This window comes from Esox lucius, chromosome 8 (genome assembly GCF_011004845.1).
Source record: "Esox lucius isolate fEsoLuc1 chromosome 8, fEsoLuc1.pri, whole genome shotgun sequence".
Classification (NCBI taxonomy): Eukaryota; Metazoa; Chordata; class Actinopteri; order Esociformes; family Esocidae; genus Esox; species Esox lucius.
The window spans coordinates 27,496,988-27,513,638 of NC_047576.1; the positions used below are offsets into that span (position 1 = coordinate 27,496,988).

Below are 16,651 nucleotides of genomic sequence, written 5' to 3' on the forward strand. Positions count from 1 at the left end.
CATATTTCACACTATTACTATTACAGTGATTAGCATGGGAGGCTAAGGTGGGTGTGGAAAATATATTCTTGCTGAATATTGGGCACAGTGCCACTCCAAAACAAATTTTATTTGATTAGAAGACACTCTTCTGAGTACTTCCTAGAATAAATTCATTGCGGTGTGTAGAATATGTTTTGCACTACGAGGCAATATGTTTTTCATAGTAATTCAATTTGCATTGTGGCCAGTGATATGGGCAGAGTAAAAAGGCAGCAATGTTTGCAATTACACAGTGCCCCATGATTTGACACCATATTTTGACACTTCACTCTCGTGAGCATTTTCTAGGATACATTCACTTTAGCATGCAGAACAGGCTTTTCACTATGAGGGGATATCTTTTACATACACAGTAATTAATACTGGCTGCATGAATTGGACTGTGGAACATGTTTTACAACCCACATTTCAAGAAATGTCACTACAATAAAAAACTGATATTATTCATTGTTAATGTTTAGAGAGTTTCATGAATCAGGAATACAGTTGTGTTACTTTTCTCTTTATACAACAGCAACATTTAATTTGAAATGTTCCTACGCTCCGTGACCCGGAAGAGCTTTTCTATGTCGCTCACAAGATGTAAGTTACAGCAGTAATGTCTTAAACGACTAAACGTTTCGTTCGGTATTTGTGACCGGGGCGTTGAAGGAAAGAGGTTGTATTTGCAGATTGATACCAGTATCAGTAAGTGGGGAAATATTTATGAATACAGCTGCTTGACAGTTTGTTACGATAGTGCATTGTTTTGATTCAAATTAGTACAAACTGTAGCTGTGGCGAAAATGCAGCAAATAAAATATACTTGGAACAGATTCTCTGTTTTCATTCCTTTAACATGTTACGTAAGACAGGTGAGTTGACTAAAGAAAGATAAAATTACGATAAATGCTAAATTGCTAATAATGCAAAAGGAAGCGTTTTAGAAGTTAAATGAGATCAAGAAAAGAAAACATTCTGCACTGACATGTTAATTATTCCAGCATGCATGAATGATTGAGGTGAAATGGCATTGCGTGCCAGTTTCAACGATTGCCTTTGTGTATTATGTATCTGTTATTGCTGAATATTTTACAGACAGCAAAATATAAATTCTATATTTGTGGAGTCATACAGTAAAACTATCTTTATAGAAAATGGGTTGCAGACGGTCTTTGTCCAACCGCTTCAAGTTTAACGTTTCTTTGCTTTGATTTCTTAGAATAGTTTTTTTTTACTGGGCACCGTTAAGACTTTATTTATGGATCAATTTCATTATGACTTTATCCTAGTTTCATTTATTACAATTTATTCTTATTGTTCCCGACAGAAATTGGGAGGATACCATCGTGACATCAGACATCACTGGCCCGATTTAGAAATCTGATCGGTTAAGGATATTGTTATTGTAAAACCATTTAGTACACATGTTGCAAACACTGTGAAGACTCAACATATCCAAGAATATTAATATCAACCAAAGAGTGGCGCTCTAATGGGCAGATCTTTACATATGTGAATAAAAAGAGATTTAGCTCACTAACCCACATAATGTCTCAGACACCATAGGTACAATTGTACAAAACTTAACTGAATAATGCATGTTTACTGTTGCCTTGTTTTTAGCATGGAGTATTTGCTAAGGACAAATGCAGTAGGCCTAGCCTGTTAATGTAGTATTAGAGCAGTAAGAGAGACAGTATGTGTCAGTGTATGGTTTTCCACCAATGGCCAGGAAGGAAGTGGCTAAGAGTCAGAAGTTTTATAATTATATAAACATGAAGCAGGAGGATGAGGCCAGGGGAAGTGCTGGGCAGGATATGCACCAGACCCAAGGTCAGAGAATGCAGTATACTCCGTTCCCTTTTTCTGTCTTATTTGCAGTTGAAGGTACTGAATTGGGTTTCAACCTGATCACGGTGTGAACATTGAGAGGACATGATGTATATATCCATCTGTGGCATCTGTCTCTCTTGCACTGTGTTTTAGGTACATATGGCAGCGGTAGGAAAAAATGACTTTGCAGTTCTCAACACTGGGCGGAAAATGCCTCTCCTTGGTCTGGGAACATGGAAGAGCGAACCTGGCAAGGTAGGTGCCTCACACGTAACATTCATATATTTGATCAAATATTTCTCCTGACTGACTTATTGTGTTGTAAATAAATGTGTTTGCTGTTTAGGTGTCTGAAAGCAGCGGTTGTTGTAATGAGTCCTTTATTCCAGGTGAAACAGGCAGTAATATGGGCTTTGGAGGCAGGCTACCGCCATATAGACTGTGCGGCCATCTATGGAAACGAGGTGGAGATCGGAGATGCTCTGCAAGAGATGCTTGGCACTGACAAAGTAAGCCCACGCCAAAGAACATGACTGCTTTTCGATATTTGTTAAAAACTTATCACGCATGTTATGCCATGGCAGAGCTAGGATAATGGTGAGGGCTGCCAAAACAAACAGACATTGCAAATGTGCTCATCTGCTTTATATAAAGTTTAGGAATTATTGTACTAGGCACAAGGAGTTTTTCATTTACAGTATATTTGAACCGTGATATTTGTACGTTTTTCCTACCTACCCAAAGGTGTTTGGGAATTATTGGAAAAAATGTCAAGACCTTGATAGGAGTCAAACCTAGAATCTTACGATTCGTAGTCAGATGTGATAGACATTGTGACGCTAGCCCATTAATGTGCCCATGTGAGGTGTTTCAGTGTTCTTGTTTCAGTGAGTGTCTTTGTTTGCGTTCGTTTCTCAATACAGGCCCTGCGGCGAGAGGATGTGTTTATCACTTCTAAACTGTGGAACACACATCATCACCCGGAGGATGTGGAGCCTGCTCTGCTCAAGACACTGAAGGAGCTTGGACTGGAGTACCTGGACCTCTACCTCATCCACTGGCCCTACGCCTTCCAGTGAGTCGTTGTCACAAATTGGTTTTACAGATGCCCAGCCTGAAACCCCAAAGAGCAAGCAACAACAAAGAAAAACTCCCTAGTAGGATTTGAACCTAGGACAAAACCTACAGAGGGGCCAGGCTCATATGGGTGGCAGGTCCTCTTCAAGCTGTGCTGGGTCAAGATTTTAAGTGTACCTTTTTGTGCCCCACAGCAATATTTTGCATGTTCAGATTAGTAGTGGGTCAATAAATACAGGTAGTTATTTAATGACAGTATTTAGACAGAATCCAGATCAGCTGCACCACCAGGTGTACAAGGACAGGGTGGGCTGTGGGCAGTGAAAGCAGGAATCATAGTCTATCATAGGATCTGGAGAGGCATATTAACTGCTCTTAGTTCACATGGTACAGCAAATGAATGTATCATCGTAGTTGAGCACCGTGTAAATAAGTCGCATTGACAATGGCTCCGCATTCTCTGGGGTCGTTTTTTTGTTTATTACTGTTTGTACTCTTTTTATTTTTGTACGGCATGATCATCTAGCACTATTGGAAGTTTGTTCAATACTGGACACATACTTTTTCTCAATTTACCAGAGCACTTGCTGCGACTCCATTATCCTGCCTCCAATTTGTATACTAACTCATCGACAGAGGAGAAAGAAGAGAGGCAAACGTGCCGGTGTCCTGTGTATATACTGCAATCCACCTTTACCAAGCATTCTACTCGCTAATGTTCAGTCCCTGGACAACAAAATGGACGAAGTACACGCACGGATTCACTTCCAGTGGGACATTGGGAACTTGCTGCGTGCTGGCGTCTTCTCAGACTTGGTTGTACCCTGTGATGACTGACTCAGCCATCACCCCAGCTAGTTTTTCCATCTAGCAGCAAGACAGAACTTCAGAATCAGGTAAACGTGGAGGCGGAGGGGTCTGCATTATGGTTAACCCTCGCAGGGGTTCAGATGTTGCAGTGCTTTCAACACACTGTTAACCAGACCTGAAGCTCCTAACTATAAAAGGCCATTCTACCTTCCTCTGGAATTCAGCTCCGCTATAATGACAGCAGTCTACATCCCCCCGCAGGCAGATGAAACCTGCGCTCTAGACGACCTATACAGAGTAATTAACGGACTAGAGGACGCACACCCCGAGGCAGCTTTTATTGTGGTTGGCAACATCAATAAGGCTGATGTGAGGAAAGCTTTGCCGAAATACCACCAGCACATTAACTTTCCTGCCCGTAGTGATCAGACTCTTGACCATTGTTATTCACAAATATGGAACCGCTACAAACCCGGGCAGGACTGCTTTGAAACCACAGACTGGTAGATGTTCTGTGTTGCAGCTATGGCGACATTGATGAATACACAGACTCTCTGAGTGTATCTCCAATTGCATCGATGATGTCGTCCTGAGGGTCAATGTCTGGACTCTCCCAACCAAAAGCCCTGGGATGATGGTTAGGTCTGTGGGCTACAGCTCAGCATTCAACACTATTGTGCCCACCAAGCTGGTTCCTAAGCTCAGGACCATGGGTCTTAACACCTCCGTCTGCAACTGGATCCTGGACTTCCTGACCAGCAGACCCCAGGTGGTGAGAAGGGGCAATCTCACCTCCTCTGTGCTGACCCCGAGCACCGGAGCCCCTGAGGGCTGCATACTCAGTCCCCTCCTGTATGCCCTGTTTATGACCGTGTGGCCACACACACACACACACACACACACAGGTCCAACATCAGCTCCAGGTTTGAGATGACACCACTATCCTGGGTCTCATCTCCGACTACAATGAGACCACCTGCAGAGCGGAGGTAAGTGACTTGGCAACATGGTGCCAGAACAACAACCTCTCTCTCAATGTCTGCAAGACTAAGAAGATTATCGTGGACTTCAGGAAGCGGCAGAGGGGGGGTGAAGCCCCCATACACGTCCATGGAGCTGAAGTGGACAGAGTCTCTGATTTCAAGTTCCTCAGTGTGTTCATCAAAGATGACCTCACCTGGTCCAGGCAAGCTGACTCGATACCCAAAAGTGCCTATACTTCGTAAGGAGACTCAATAAGTTTACCATGTCTGTAAAAACTCTCACCAACTTCTACAGGTGCACCATTCATAGCATCCTTTCAGGCTGCATTACTGCCTGGTACGGCAGCTGCCCCGATGCTGATCGTAAGGCCCTCCAGAGGGTGGTGAAGTCAGCGGAGCGCATTATTGGCTGCCATCTCCCTTCTGTGCAAGGCATCTACCATACACAATGTCTTAGGAAAGCACAGAACACCCAGGCCACGGTCTGTTCACACTGCTGCCGCCTGGTAGACCTTACCGGAGCATCAGGGCATGGACATCGATACTCACAAAAAATGAATCCCCCAGGCCATAAGGCTTCTCAACCAGCAAAACTGATCTATTAATCACATGAGCACTTCATATGCTTTGGGTGAGAAGAGCATAACAAAACATTTTACAGTGGTTATTCACATTAGTGCTTGGGTACATAGACTGTGGGGCATCCTATAGTGTTACATGTCACAGCATTTTCTCCTTTTCCCTTTAACTTTGCCACAGAAAAGGTAACATTCCGTTCCCCAAGTCAGAGGACGGCACCCTGCTGTATGACAACATTGACTACAAGCTGACTTGGGCTGCCATGGAGAAACTGGTTGGTAAGGGCCTGGTCAGGGCTATTGGACTGTCCAACTTCAACAGCAGACAGATAGACGACGTGCTGTCCGTAGCCAACATCAAACCCACTGTGCTTCAGGTAAGGGAGAGTTAGGTGGCTTGTGATTACTATTCAGGCTTTTAAGTGCAACCAGTTCTTGAGGGAAATTTTACAAAATATTACAGATATTCCAGGTTTGGGTTTGACATTTTGAAACATTGAAAGCATGTTACAGACCTACATTTGATCTCATACCAGGTTTCCAACATCAGCAACTGGCATAGATTTTGTTGCCTTGCTCCCTTGACTCAGTTTTAGTTTGCTTTGTCCTCGTTCAATTCAGAATTTTTAGGGGGGGGGGGTGGTTTAGACTTCTCTGAACCTGTTAATCTGAATTTGGACACAGGCTGGTATAGGTTTCATGTGGCAATATATAGCCTTCTCCAAGTACAACATGGGAACTGTGGGTATTTTCTGTAAGAATGGATATTGGGAATCTAAAGGCTGTCCAGACGGTATTAAGTTCCAATGCAACTGTCTGTTGACCAAGACCAGATCATTAAGCCCAATTTATTAGTAAATCCAGATTTTCCAGGACTTTAGCCCCTCATTCCCCTGTACTGGCTGAAAAAGAAAGGGTGCGTAAATGGAGAATGGGACAGGGGCAACAAGACTGACACTGGGAATGTTGGTTGAAGCTCAACCAATCCAACTTCGAAGTTCATATCTTGCATGGATTTTCGTGTTCCTGAATGTTGTTGGGTTTTTTAGGTCAGAACCACGGGCAGTCGTTTTGTTATTAGCATAATTCTGTCTTTTTGTGTTTATAAGGCCCTGTTGGATTATGGAATATATTATGTGTTTTAACCTGTATGAATTGTATGACTCCGATGGCCCCCAGAAAGAGTAGGTGCAGTGTAGTTAATAGGGATCCTAATAAATGCTATATAAATACTGAACCTCTGACCATTAACAATAGTAGCAGAGGTTAGCATTTTAGAGGGGTTGGTATAATATGGATGCATCATTATTCAGGATTCATTCAGGATAATCTGTAACTTTAGCCTTCACATACATGTAGAAGCGTTCAGAAACATTTTATTCTTACTTACAATAACACAGACTCCAAGATGGCACTCCAACTGGTTTACGTGTAATTATTATCTGGCAAAAAAAAAAAAAAAAAGGCTTACTAGATGAAAATATCTTAACATTTAAGATGAAAGGGCTCCTGAATAGTACAACATTAAAGTCACTGCTTTGCAGTTTAGCTGCATCGTTGCCACAAGGGATCTAATCCTGGTATGTTCACAGAGCCCAGGTTTCCCCACAGTGGTTGGTGTGAACTGTCTCCGGTACCGTCTGGGATTGGACAGGTTTGCCATGTCTTGTCACATACTGGCATCAGCCCAGCCAGCTTAATTGTGGTTGTTGGCTAGAGAATGTGTTCTCCTGGTGTATATATTCTGGCACATGCTGCCTGGTTGAGCGAGCAGTGTGGTAAGAGTAGAATGGCATGGCAAGATTTGCGTCTTTGACTGTGTGTGGCCACTGGCAGTTGCTGTGATGAAACAAGGCCTTAATTGGAAATAAAAATAAAAAGGGAGAAAATGGGGTACATTTGTGAGTAAAGTTAAAAATGTGCACTTCAATCTTTTATTTTATCATTTTAAATCCAAAGTGCAGAGCTAAAACAACAAGAACCGTGTCACCGTCCAGATACTTCTAAACCTCACTGTTGAATTTTTTTAGGTGGAAAGCCATCCATACTTGGCTCAGGTAGAGTTGCTTAAACACTGCCGTGACAGGGGTCTGGTCATGACAGCGTACAGCCCACTAGGGTCTCCGGACCGAGCATGGAAACATCCTGATGAGCCTATCCTCCTGGATGAACCGGCCATAAAAGCCCTGGCTAAGAAGTACAATAAGTCCCCAGCACAAATCATAATTAGGTAAGAAATATTCCATCGTGTTTTAACCTAGCACAATTGAGTATAGTTAATTTACAATAATCATACATTTGTATACATTTGTCAGATTAATATAATAAAGTTTGATTTTAATATTTACCTGAAGAAACTAGCGGAGGTATTCACTAACAGAAGGGGAGGTTTGGACTGCTGGTGTTGCCACATACACTGATCAAATACACTGCTGGTGTTGGCACATACACTGATCAAATACACTGCTGTAATTTAGCTTAAGTTCTTTACATGTTCTAATCATTTGAAAGATGCTCACATTTTTTTTTTAAATCCCATTTCTACTATACCTGATTTAATACATGCTAAGTCAGGAGTTGACATGACTAGTGTCATACCCGGCCTGTGGGCTGCCATACATAATTCGTTGAATATAGAGTGATTAGTGTGAGTGTAAGAATACTCGCTGATATTCTGCATGTTGTGACATTGTCTTATTACTAGATGGCAGACACAGCGAGGAGTGGTGACAATCCCTAAAAGTGTGACAGAATCTAGGATCATAGAGAATATTCAGGTGGGTGTTTTTTTTGTTGTTGCAATTATTATGTAATTATAGTATTATATTGTTTGTTGACATCCTATAATGTAAATTGACAGGAATCGTCATTCCGTTTTAATTTTGCGAGAAACTAAAATGCTTCAACTGTGATGCTATTCCTACCCATCATGAAAGTGCAGATTTCAGAATTGAGTGGATTTTTGTTTAAATGTCTGTATCCTTAGGTGTTTGACTTTACCCTTGAAGCAGAAGAGATGACATGTATAACAGCTTTGAACAGATGCTGGCGCTACATTGTGCCAACCATCACGGTGAGTGGCTTTAGCTCTCCCTCTAGTGGTACCCTGTATTTCTACTGGATAATGGATGTGAGACCAGAGAATGTAATTAAATGTGATTGCCAGCTCGAAATGGTGTGTGGCATAGAGAGCTACATTGCTGTAGATTTTGGGTTAATGAGTGAGAGTAATGAAGATATTGTGTGTCTATTGCTATTTGACCTCTTTCAGTCTCTAGTGGGCTAGTGGCGCAATGGATAACGCGTCTGACTACGGATCAGAAGATTCTAGGTTCGACTCCTGGCTAGCTCGTCATGTTTTTTTTGCTCTTTTTGTCACAGGTTGATGGGAAGCCTGTCCCCAGGGATGCAGGACATCCACACTACCCCTTCAGTGACCCTTACTAAGAAACACCCCTCACTGCTGCCTGCTATTGTGCCTTGGGAACCCCCTCCCTTCCACAGCCCTCTGAAGGCTATGTCCCAGTTCAATAAATTGCTTCCTTTTGTCATCATCCTTTAGTGATAACTCATGTGACTTTTTTAGTGGAAAGAAAGTTTTTAGAAAGATCGGGTCGTGTCAGATTAGTTGTCATGATGGGATGAAAAAGAGTGATTTTAGTTTGATTTATCTCAGCATTGGGACATGGCATCTGTGTTATTCGTAATAAATCTTTTTTGTTACTGGCCTTGAGGGATTTGTTATTTGACAGATTGGTACAGTAATTGAAATGCATCTTTAAAATTCTTGTAGATAAAAATGTGAAATTTCAACACTGACTGTTTAAACACACATGTAGTCAAACACTAAACTGATTGTTTTAAACTCTTAAAAAGCACCAACATGAAATGTTAATGGGAATTCAGTGGAATAAATAATTGTACACTGTTTTATTTATCCTAGTGTATTTAACTAATATCACCCACTCAGTAAAGTGCAGTACAAAATATCACCTTCGTGATTCCTCTTACTAGTGATTATAACATCAGAATTATGGAAGTTGTAAAACTATTACAATTTTCATTACCAGATAAAAAGACCGAGCTAGCCAGGAGTCGAACCTAGAATCTTCTGATCCGTAGTCAGACGCGTTATCCATTGCGCCACTAGCCCGATGCAATTCATAGTCGAATAGCTCATTATTATATACAGAATCCATAGGTTTCAGTTGTAAAAAATATTGGCTACATTTGTAATCAGTTCAATGACCCTTTCACATTATTTAGCGGTGATTATACGAATGTATCACGAAACACGGTTAAACCAGTAGCTTTACCTGTATCTGTGGAGGGTTTAACTCCGTGATGAACGTTACTTTCCCTTTAACTGTATTCTCCCGCGTTTTGCTAGCTAAGTTGAAAGTTCAGCGGAAGTGTACACCGTGTCAGTATTTAAACGCGCCAACAAAAGAATAGTGAAAGAACAGGCGTTTGTTAAACCTGACATTTTCTTGGGGGAAAGCTATATTCCTGTCTACGTTTTACTGTTCACACAGCTAGTAAGCTTTCTCAGCCACGTAATATGCCAGAGGAAACAGAGGCAGCTTCAAACTCAGGAAGGTGAGACATTTTTGGTTACATTTGAATGTCTTTGCTTGGTTATCCCTGTCTTCGTGTTGACATTGTTAGAGCTTTGCTTGCTACCTAAACTAGATAGTTAGCTTAGTGGTCTATAGTCAATGTCTTCATGTATGGTGTACTGGCTAGTTAATGGCCACGGTCCGGGCAACTATCCGAAACGTGTTAGTCATCGTTAACACTAACAGATTAGTACTGTAAACGCTTAACTAACCAGGCAAAATATACATGTATTTAACTACCTATTGAGTACTGTATCTCGAATTGTACTTTTCAGTAAACTCCGTTGATCTTAATCACCGTTGGATCGATCTATTAACTACTGTACAGTAACTTAAGTAGCCGACTATTTTGTCCGAATTTAACTAATCGGCTAATGTAACTAGCTAGACATGCACGAACAAAGACTTGAAGCTACATCTACTTAGCGAGGTACCGGTACTGAAACTTGAAAGACGTGCTTGCTGGCATGACCGGTTCCCGAAGTTTTAGGTTAGGAACATTTTCCGCCAAGTTACAAATATCGTCATGGCCAAGACGTCGGTTTCCTATATACATTTTTCTTCGAACACTAACATTACCTGGATTGCTGCAACGTCCAAAAGTATAACGCGTATAAAACGGTTACTGTGGTCACTACCATGCTGAGATAACGCTGGGGGCATTCTATTGACAGTAAAGTCGGTTATGTTGGTCGATGGGCACTTTCACACCACCTTGCATCAGAAACCGGCTAATCCTGAATGGTTTCATGACCATTGACCGGAGACAATATTAAGTAGGCCATGTTTTAGTCTAATATTGTACCACTGTTTCAGTATGGATGACAAACCTGGCTCATCAAGTGCTGTTGCAGCAAACAGGTGAGGAACTGCACTGAGTTTACAATAGTGCTGATGTGTTTGTCTGTCAGTTTACACTAAACCTAAATGCAGTAGGTTTGAGTGCTGCACAACATGTATATTGTTCCTGTCCTTTTTGCATCTCAGCTCTGTCGACGTGATGGTGGAGGCAAAGAAGCTAATTGGTGCTGGGAACAGACACCTGGTGATGGGTGATGTCGTTTCCGCAGTCAACGTGTTCCAGGAGGCTTGTGGCATGCTGTGAGTAGAGACGCAATGTCTTGGATTGGCTGGGTTTGTAATTGAGGATCCTCAGGAATTTATTGTGGATTTGTGATGTTAAAAGGAGCATGTGATTTAATTACTGCTTGACTTCAGCTGCAACTTTTGTCAATTAGGGCTTGGCTAAGTTCATGGTAGCAACTATATTAAATCTGTTTCCCAAAGCCGAAATGTACTAAAGGTACACTTCCCTGCCCCAGATCTCAATGATTAGGTACTCTTGGTTTGTCACTTCATACAGATCTCTGCTAAACATTGAAGCCATTTCTATTAATGCTGTTGGTGTTAGCAATGTTTATTAAAGTAAATGTAATCAAATGCTATTTTTGCTATGTTTTTATGAAACTGAGGTTTAAAATGAGGAGTTAACAGAACTAAACTTGTAGGCCATGGTAAATAGCCTAAGCTTATAACTTGATGAAATTGTTCCGTTTTGATAGTCTTCAATAGTTGCATCTATACTTGTGTTTTACAAGGTCACAAATTGACTTAATGCAGACATGTGGAACTATTTTTAGGAGTTGCTCTGACAGTATTATGGCATAAGGTTGAATTTGAATGGAGAGGGCTGTTCCAAGAGGCGCTGTGCTATTTGAACCTGTGCCAGTGAAGCCTGGTCTAAGAACATAATGTGATGTCTGGTCCTTCAGCGCTGAGCGATATGGAGACACGGCTGATGAATGTGGCGAGGCGTTCTTCCTCTGTGGGAAGTCTCTACTGGAGCTGGCCAGGTAACCAGTGTATTCTTTGTTTACGTGTGTGCTAATTTTGCGACAAAATGGAACCACTTGGGTGTATCTACAGCTTATCCAGTGACCAACTAGAGCTGTTCAGTTGGTGACATGTATACATGGGCTTTGCATATGGGAATCAAACCCAAGATGCTGGTGTTGCCATCTGATGGATGACGTTCACTTCTGACTGTCAGGATTGAGAACACTGTCCTGGGGAATGCCCTGGAGGGAGTCCCAGAGGAGTCCTCTGAGGAAGGAGCAGAGGGGGAGAAGCCAGACAGCTCCAAGTTTGAGAGTGCTGACAACCTGGACGGTGAGTAGTTGCCCATCTGAACTTGAGAACCAGTCTGTTTTGGCTGTTATGATGATCCTTGTATGATTGCCTTAAGTGGCAACTACCCACATTTCTTTGCATAACTTTCTTTTTAAATGAAATGACATGCCTCGTCAATGGGCGAGTTGTTGCCCTCCAATGGACCAGTCTTGTATCAGGGGGAATTGTTTCTTCCAGTCAGTATTAAGGAAAGGCTGGTTTATTCCATGTCAGATGGATGAAAAAAGGCATGGCCTTAGCATGTGAAGGGGCTAAACAATTTGACCTTCCATTCCTACTGTCTCTGATAGAGAAAACGAGGGATGCGCTTCGCATGCAGGTTTATGATGCAATGGCAGAAAAGATAATGAATGGGGAGGATGGTAAAGTTGAGACAAAGGAAGAAGGGCAGAGTGACCCTAAAGCATTGGCAGAAGATGAGATGGAGACTGAAACGCAGGAAGAGTGTGCTGCTAAGTCTCCAATCAAGAGCAGGCCAGAAGGGTCTGTTCCTCCTGGGAAGGAGGTGGGGATTGCTCCTAAAGATGATGCTGTGAAGGAGAGTAGTGTGACCACGCCTGAGGTGAAGATTGGGCCCGGGGCGAAGGCCGAGGAGGGGCCCGGGGCGAAGGCCGAGGAGGGGCCCGGGGCGAAGGCCGAGGAGGGGCCCGGGGCGAAGGCCGAGGAGGGCTGTGAAGGTAGACTTCTGGCCTGTGTAGACACTTTGGGTGGACTAAAGGAGTGTTAAGAATGGATGTCACATGGGTGTTACCTTGCAGGATGGCGCTAAAGGGATTGGAACTAAACTGTTTAAACTGCACTGTTGAACAACCAAGGCACACGTGTCCTCCTTTTACTTTTTATCACACTATGGTACAGTTCCTCTGGTTTTACTGGACTGCTAGGCTTACTGTTTTTACCTCTGCCCTTAGATGATGATGACGATGACGACGACGATGATGATGATGAAGGCGAAGGCACTGCTGAAGAGAAGGTAAGTCATCATTTACAAGCTCTTCATTCATCCTTTGTTTTCTTTTTCCAGTGTTTTGTATCTACAATCTGTTGTAGGAGAGCGAGGAGGAAGTGGGTAATCTGCAGCTGGCTTGGGAGATGTTAGAGGTCGCCAAGGTCATCTACAAAAGGTCAAAGTTACCTCCTAGTGCTGTTGGTGGGAGAGCCAATAAGAAACCTGTTTTGGCCATACATGGACACAATGGGGTCTGCCGTTCATCTGTTTCCTGTTTGACCTCATCCCCAATAGGAAGGAGAACAAAGAGGATCAGTTGATGGCTGCCCAAGCCTACCTGAAGCTGGGAGAAGTTGGCGCTGAATCTGGTATTGTCTCCGTGTGATCTCTGACTAGCAGAAAGGGTTTGCGTCAAGTCGTGTACTTGCAGCATGTTAACCGTATACTTTCTCATCTCACCGCTGGCTTTTCTGTTCTGCATCTGTAGTAATGTTCCCTTCACACCGTCTCGCAGGTAACTACTCTGCGGCAGTGGAGGACTTCCAGGACTGCCTGTCCCTGCAGCTGAAGCACCTGCCCCCCCACAGCCGCCTGCTGGCTGAGACCCACTACCAGCTGGGCATGACCTACTGCTACACAGGCCAGTACAGCCAGGCCATCCAGCACTACAGCAACTCTGTCAAGGTCATCGAGAGCCGCCTGGGTGAGACCACTGAAAGTCATTCAGAAATCCTGACTGCATTTTTAGGACTGGTTCTCGCCGCTGATTCCGGTGACCGGAACAGCCATGGTGCCGCGTTAGATTAGATGGTTGCTGGTCATATTTATCAGGGACACTGCTACCTATGCAGTCACATTATTGAATAATTATGGAATGCACCCTGGTTTTCGTCTAGCTATGCTTCAGGAGGTGATAGACAAGGCCGAGGGTGAGGATGCAGCCAAAGAGGAGAAGACTGAGCTAGAGGAGTTAATGCAGCTCCTGCCAGACATCGCTGAGAAGGTGGAGGATGCCAAGGAGAGCCAGAGGACAGCCAGCTCAGCCTCTGTGGCCATACAACAGACTCTGGTGGGTGCTGTGGTGTAATGGCTAGGATCTGGGGCTTCTTAGTTAGAAGATTATGCTCAATTTGTGATGTGTACTATTGACTTAGTCTAGCACCTAAATGGGTATCACAGTGCAAGGAGCTAGTCCAGTCCACTAACTACTAATGTCATATTGACAGGTTCCATACAGCTTTATCCTTTTTAATGTGTCTTCTCTTGATCTTTACGGTTGTCTGTGTCCAGGCCGGAGCCTCTACTTCATCGGCATCCTCTTCAGCATTTGCAGAAAATGGTGGCACATCAGCCTTTGGAGCCAGTCCGGTAACTATGCCCTTTAGACTACAAAAGTAATCTGAAGTCAGTCAGCTGAGTTTCACCTTAAGGCCAGGATCTAAGGCAATTAATCCTTCCAAACTAACACTTATGAAGACTTAAGGCACAACTAGTTCCCTTTCAATAATTAAAGTTGGTCTACAACTGCAAGCAATTAGACCATAAACAGCGTAGTCGGTAACTAGACATTCTGAACTGTTTTTGGTTCTGTGGATGCCGAGCAACAGGCCAACATTGTACAGATGGTCTGTGACTGAGCACGGTCAGCCTTTGATCTTCACCTCTCCTGTCTAGCTGTATGATCAAAATTAAGTTGCTCAGTTATTTCCAACTTGGCCTTTATGGTTTGCCTAATTGTTTAATGGGCAGAAATGCTCTCTGTAGTTGCACTAACCCAATACTGGAATTGTTACTCATCTGAGATGTTTCCTGAATTATATGTTAGAGAATTACACATTTGGAAGTGCTGGTTTTATTAAAATAAGGGTTAAAAGGTAATGAATTTGAGCTGTCATAAAGCAATCAGTGTGATGTAACTTTGGTGCTGAACTCATCAAGCACTCTACATGATGGCGTAAGAACTGAGTAGATGCTTTACCAGCATTAAACACTTCTCTGGTTTTACATTACAAGTCTCAACTCTGAGAAACTGATTTGACCATGACAAGATCAGTACACCCAAAATAAATCCTAAAGAGTATACATTCTTAATGGTTGGCTATGAAAGTATTTTGTTCAACCAAATGTGAGCACTTCTCTGGGAAAACAAGGGCTGCTTACTATGATCCAAGCGCAGCAGCTGGCTCAAACAGCCCGACAGTGTCTTTAGTTGCTGTCGGAGCTCTTGGCACTCCACACCATGAGTCACATGAACATCTGGTTTTCAGTGACTTTCTACAGATATGACCTAATCATATCATCTGTCTGGCAAATACCTCATCCATCAAGTTTTGTCTGAGTACTTGGCAAACCGCTACAAATTTGCACTACAAAATTTAGATAAGGTATTTGGCATGAATCACAGGCACTGATTTGCCTACCAGTGGTCAGCGGTCCTGTAGTCAGTTCAAGTCCACTGGAGATGGCATAGCTGTATGTATACAGTACTCATATAGACAAAGTCTGAGGTGGAATGTGAAGCTGTTCTTGTAGTTGTCAGTAGGCTGATCTTGAAGACCGTTCCCATGTCCCTTTTCAGGTCCCGGTCCGGTCCGCAGCAGATGGCACATCCTCCAAATCTGCGTCAGACATTTCCCACCTGGTCAGGAAAAAGGTAAGGCCTTCCCATTTGTGGTCGACGAATGTCCCTTATGCTCATGTTGCATGAACTGCATGTTCTTTGTAAAGCTGATTCTTGGAGTCGGGTGGCTTTGCTTTCCCTTCCAAGCTCTTTGTGGTTGCGCGTGTAGGTGTCGTGGTCAGGCTTGAGTGACTGGGTTGTGGTCTGTACGTCTAGTCTAGCTGTGACTTGTGGTGTATTGGCTTACTGGGTGTGTGACTCGAGTAGATCGCTGCGGAGTTGGGAGCGATCATGTTGAGGCTGACTTTGGTTTGTATTCCCTCCAGAGGAAAACGGAGGACAGCCCGTTAAAGGATACTGATGCTAAAAAGGCCAAGCAGGAAACTGCCCTTAATGGCAGCGGCGACTCTGATCCTGCCAGCAACGGCAATGGAGTCCAGGAGAAAGAGGCACAGGAGGCGAGTTGCTAGGCTTGACTCTCCCTGGATAGGATTAGGTGCAGCAGAGGTAGCTGGTATTGGCAGTGTCTGGTGGGAAACAGTGTCCTTTATTTGGGTAGATGGAGTTCTGTAATAGTGTTGGACATGCTCGAACAGGGATCATAGCTTCACTAATCTCTACTGTGTTAATGGAACTCTGGCAGGTTTGTCTTTTAGATTTTAGATATTAAACTTTCTGAACTGCGGCTGTCTGATTGGATGTTAAGTTTTGTTTTTGTTTTTTCAGACCGAGATGCCATCTGCCTCCATGGAATCCTCGGCGTGATGTCACTGACTTGACTTCCTGATCTTCCAGCCAGCCAGCAGAGCATGCCTTCCCAATCACTTGTTTTTGTTTCTGTAAATATGATACTTTCACACTGTCCAGTTTTTGTGTACTTGTAGTAATAAAAGTTCAATAAACAATATTTGCAATTGTAAATGACTTGTAATTTAGGGTTAAGTATAATTGAAATCTGTTCAGGTACC

At 43.1% G+C, this 16,651-nt stretch overlaps 2 protein-coding genes and 2 non-coding genes across 6 annotated transcripts; 3 read left to right on the forward strand and 1 right to left on the reverse strand.

Moving 5' to 3' along the window:
* The first annotated feature begins 610 nt into the window (after positions 1-610).
* akr1a1b (aldo-keto reductase family 1, member A1b (aldehyde reductase)) lies at positions 611-9,033 on the forward strand. Of its 2 annotated transcripts, none has more exon segments than NM_001303832.1 (9): positions 611-729; positions 2,011-2,112; positions 2,247-2,366; positions 2,781-2,932; positions 5,487-5,682; positions 7,336-7,535; positions 8,010-8,082; positions 8,292-8,378; positions 8,687-9,032. In NM_001303832.1, coding segments are annotated over 8 exon segments (990 nt in total). In that variant the 5' UTR covers positions 611-729; positions 2,011-2,016; the 3' UTR covers positions 8,753-9,032.
* On the forward strand, positions 8,585-8,657 carry trnar-acg. Its single transcript has one exon. It is a non-coding gene; the product is annotated as a tRNA-Arg (tRNA).
* Positions 9,034-9,385: 352 nt separating the features above from the next.
* Positions 9,386-9,458, reverse strand: trnar-acg. The gene has a single exon. It is a non-coding gene; the product is annotated as a tRNA-Arg (tRNA).
* Positions 9,459-9,752: 294 nt separating this feature from the next.
* nasp (nuclear autoantigenic sperm protein (histone-binding)) lies at positions 9,753-16,592 on the forward strand. Of its 2 annotated transcripts, XM_010864164.4 has the most exons (14): positions 9,753-9,904; positions 10,741-10,785; positions 10,912-11,025; positions 11,697-11,777; positions 11,975-12,093; positions 13,026-13,087; positions 13,165-13,238; positions 13,358-13,431; positions 13,578-13,766; positions 13,960-14,132; positions 14,354-14,431; positions 15,642-15,716; positions 16,010-16,141; positions 16,410-16,592. In XM_010864164.4, the coding sequence occupies exons 1-14, from the start codon at positions 9,867-9,869 to the stop codon at positions 16,446-16,448; spliced, it is 1,293 nt and encodes a 430-aa protein (XP_010862466.2). In that variant the 5' UTR covers positions 9,753-9,866; the 3' UTR covers positions 16,449-16,592. The 2 variants fall into 2 exon arrangements, with proteins under 2 accessions (XP_010862466.2, XP_034149796.1); XM_034293905.1 differs by lacking the exon at positions 16,010-16,141.
* The last annotated feature ends 59 nt before the right edge of the window (positions 16,593-16,651 follow it).

Coding starts and splice junctions, on each gene's coding strand:
- nasp (XM_010864164.4), top strand. CDS start 9,867: ATGCCAGAGGAAACAGAGGCAGCTTCAAACTCAGGAAG. Junction 10,786..10,911: donor AGTGCTGTTGCAGCAAACAG/GTGAGGAACTGC, acceptor TTTGCATCTCAG/CTCTGTCGACGTGATGGTGG. Junction 12,094..13,025: donor GAGTGCTGACAACCTGGACG/GTGAGTAGTTGC, acceptor CTCTGCCCTTAG/ATGATGATGACGATGACGAC.
- akr1a1b (XM_010864165.4), top strand. CDS start 828: ATGCAGCAAATAAAATATACTTGGAACAGATTCTCTGTTTTCATTCCT. Junction 2,933..5,486: donor CACTGGCCCTACGCCTTCCA/GTGAGTCGTTGT, acceptor ACTTTGCCACAG/AAAAGGTAACATTCCGTTCC. Junction 8,083..8,291: donor GGATCATAGAGAATATTCAG/GTGGGTGTTTTT, acceptor CTGTATCCTTAG/GTGTTTGACTTTACCCTTGA.